Source organism: Octopus bimaculoides, chromosome 13, assembly GCF_001194135.2.
Source record: "Octopus bimaculoides isolate UCB-OBI-ISO-001 chromosome 13, ASM119413v2, whole genome shotgun sequence".
NCBI lineage: Eukaryota > Metazoa > Mollusca > Cephalopoda > Octopoda > Octopodidae > Octopus > Octopus bimaculoides.
In genome coordinates this window covers 59569588-59573335 of record NC_068993.1, presented here as the reverse complement: position 1 = coordinate 59573335, position 3748 = coordinate 59569588, and the positions used below count along the sequence as shown (strand labels likewise).

Genomic DNA, 3748 nt, shown 5'->3' with positions numbered 1-3748 from the left:
AGTATCTCCTGACTGGCTTCCGTGCCGGTGGCACGTAAAAAGCACCATCCGAACGTGGCCGATGCCAGGCCCGCTTGAGTGGCTCCTGTGCCGGTGGCACGTAAAAAGCACCATCCGAACGTGGCCGATGCCAGGCCCGCCTGAGTGGCTCCTGTGCTGGTGGCACGTAAAAAGCACCCACTACACTCTCAGACTTACTGACATTAGGAAGGGCATCCAGCTGTAGAAACATTGCCAGATCAGATTGGAGCCTGGTGCAGCCGTTGGTTCTCCAGACATCTGTCAAGCCGTCCAACCGATGCCAGCATGGAAAACGGACGTTAAATGATGATGATGATGAAGTATATATATGTTTGTAATGCTTGCTTGTATGCATTTTCCTCCTTGTTACCCTTTTACCACTTTTCACTAATAAAAAGATTTTAAAACAAAACTGCAATATTTACCAGTTAAACCAAACATTAAAGGAGATAAACGCCAGATAAGGTTTTTTTATCAAATCAATACACGTGTAAGTCTTTTCTGCTTTCTTCTTTTCTCTCTTCTCTTTCGTCTCAATAATGAGGCTTTCAAATTGTTCACTGATTATGTCTGGATCTTTGCCGTTTGCCTTTGCAATTTCTTTCAGCAATATTCCAGCTTCTGCATATCTTTCCCTCCCAATAAGCCATCTCGGTGATTCTGGTAGAAGCCTATACATTGGAATAGAAGAAAAGAATATAAGACAAAACCTGATGTTTCAGTAGTAAAAATAATTGTATTGAGACGAAAGTTTTGTTGTATTTTGGTAACTTATTTGCTTTATTCTTCAAGTTACAACAAAGAACAGCCCAGCATCCAAAGAAAGGGCGATCGTGTTGCAGTGTCTGAAGCCACCTTTCGACTAGTTCTTTGATTTCATGCTGATACCAGTTCTGTGCGTTGGGTGGGACATCATTTCGATTCCCTCAAGTTCCTGGAGTTCGTTCTGGGTCATCTGAGTAGTATGATGTTTTGTTTCGTTTTACTCCAGAGGAGCTCGCTTTCTGTTAACCAATGCCGGGTAATTTTTCCACATAATGGTACATCCCTACTCTAACTGTTTGGAATACAGGTCAGCGTCGATGGTTGGACCATCCGGAACGAATTTGTAGTGAATTATCCCCTCACGATTCCACCAGACGCAAAACCATTACCTTGTGTTCAAAACGCTTATGTTTGGAGACAAGTTCCTGAAGCTAAGCCTTGCTTAACCTCTGTTTATGCACGTTAGGATTGTGAGAAAAGATCTCGCTCGGATCATTACATGTTCCGATCCATAGCTCACTTCCTACGCTTCATCAGCCAAGAGGAGGTGAAAGCTTCGGTGAAGTAGTTCTTCGGCTCGAAAGTAAAGAACTGGTATCAACATGGAATCAAAGAACTGGCAGAAACGGGGCTTCGGATGGTGCAACACCATGGCGCCTCCTTTGAATGCTTGGTTGCTTATTTCTTTTACTTTTCTTTTATTTGTTTCAGTCATTTGACTGCGGCCATGCTGGAGCACCACCTTTAGTCGAGCAAATCGACCCCAGGACTTATTCTTTGTAAGCCAAGTACTTATTCTATCAGTCTCATTTGCCGAACCGCTAGCTAACAGGGACGTAAACACACCAGCATCGGTTGTCAAACGATGTTGGGGGGACAAACACACAAACATATACATACATGCATATATATATATATATATATATATATATATACGACGGGCTTCTTTCAGTTTCCGTCTACCAAATCCACTCACAAGGCTTTGGTCGTCCCGAGGCTATAGTAGAAGACACTTGCCCAAGGTGCCACGCAGTGGGACTGAACCAAGAACCATGTGGTTGATAAGCAAGCTACTTACCACACAGCCACTCCTGCGCTTATGTTGAAACTTGGCGGGGAAAAAGCAAGCAAGTTACCAAAACATCGCAAACTTTTCACTCAGCACAAACACTGGTGGAGAGATTCTACGTCCAACTCTTTTATTTCTATTTTTTTCATTTGAAAATTGATGTTTGTCCAAGCATTGATTATTACAAACAGCTTCATAGTGAAGTAAAAATGGATCTCAGTCGATTTCGACGATGAGTATTCTTTTGCTCATTCAACTGAACTACTTATTCGTTCAATTTAGAAGTGCAATAAAACCAATGATTAACTCGTCAAAAATCCGTAACCATCGACACTATGGTTCACTAATTACCATGTAAGAAAATAATTAAATATTTCTATCCGTTGTAGCGACAGAGAAACAAACCAATTACGAGCGACATAAATAATATAAAAAAAAGATTACTTACTTCCAGGTAAAAATGTAGACCACAAATGGTACACAGATGGCACACTCCAGGTGGCGCCAGCTAGGAAGAGCATAAGCAATACCAACTAGAAGCATTACACCCAAAGCATACATTATATGGAGGGAGAAATTCAATGGACTCCGGTATTTCGTTGAAACGAGTTCAATGACTGAAAAAAACAAAACGGAAACGCTTTACGTTCCGGCGAGAGTCACGGGATTTACAACCTTTTTTCGATTTCATGCGACTTTAGGGAGATTTTCTGCATCGCTATTCTCATTGTAATTTTTTGCTACGTAAAAAACACTGGATGATGAAATTAGCAGAGAAATAGAATCACAGTATTTAATTTAGATGCACCATTATTATGTTCTAGGTTCAAATCACACCAAAATTGTCTTTGGTTTTTAGGGCAACCTTTCTCGACGAAAGGGCCGCATGAGCCATGGCTTATCACCAAACAGGTTGCACTACTCAAAATATACAAATCAATTTTTCTCTTAAGCGAAAAATTCAGAAAGTCCCAAGGGTCGGAACTTGCTAATGACTGTTCTAAGACTGATAAGAATAATTATCAATCTAATAGTGATATCAAGTTAATCGATTCTACGCCATCCTCTCTTCACTTCTCTCTTCCCTTCTGTCAATGTAATCAACCAATAAATTTCCACAGAGGGTAAGTGGAATTAGATACGCATATAGAATAGTGTTGTATTAAATGCTTTCCACTATACACACGCACTCTATCGTGGTGGCGCTTGTATTCTTTTTGTGCAAGGCTCTCACATCCACTGACCAAGTGGGTCACATTTGCCACACTCTTTCCACAGAGTCTGCATTTCTGGATGCCAGAAGTTTCATAGATGTTATACTTCACTGAATTGGTAGCGAGAGCCTGGTCTTGTGCAGCAATGATCAGGCTTTCGGTGGTACGCTTCAGATCACCTCACTCAAGCCATGCCTACGGCGCTGTATTATCCTTAACGTCCTGTATATTCCTTTCAAACTGTCCATGCATTCTCATTTCAAGAAGGTCTTCGTTTCTCTTCCCCTCAGCTCTTTGGTCAAACTCATTTGCATTTACACTCATATCTTTCGCAGCATATTGCAGCCGGTCTTCTTCACTATTTATCAAATACTCGGCAAGCGTTCTCCTTTCATTCCTTATACAGTGGTCTATACGAATAAGTCCTCTGCCACCATTCTTTCTTTTCATATACAGTCTGTTTATGTTTGCTTTAGTGTGTAGCGCTCCATGCAGCATCGTCAACTTTGGTGAAACTTTCGCGTGAACCGTGCTTATGACAATATTCCTTTGTTTCTTTCCTGCTAGTAATTCTGCCTTATTATTATTATTATTATTATTATTATTATTATTATTATTATTATTATTATTATACGTGAAATAACTAACAAAGAAAATAGTGAAAATAGCGATTTAAAAA

General features: G+C 40.4%; 1 protein-coding gene across 1 annotated transcript in view; it reads right to left on the bottom strand.

Annotated features, from left to right (window-relative positions):
- Nucleotides 1–3748, bottom strand: part of LOC106867211 (organic cation transporter protein) — an 8545-nt gene that overhangs the window by 1415 nt on the left and 3382 nt on the right. Inside the window, exons 3-4 of the mRNA XM_052972520.1 lie at nucleotides 2304–2472; nucleotides 447–692 (exon numbers count right to left, since the gene is read on the bottom strand). Of these exons, the coding sequence (XP_052828480.1) occupies nucleotides 447–692; nucleotides 2304–2416 (359 nt within the window). The 5' untranslated portion in view covers nucleotides 2417–2472. The remainder of the gene's footprint in view (nucleotides 1–446; nucleotides 693–2303; nucleotides 2473–3748) is intronic.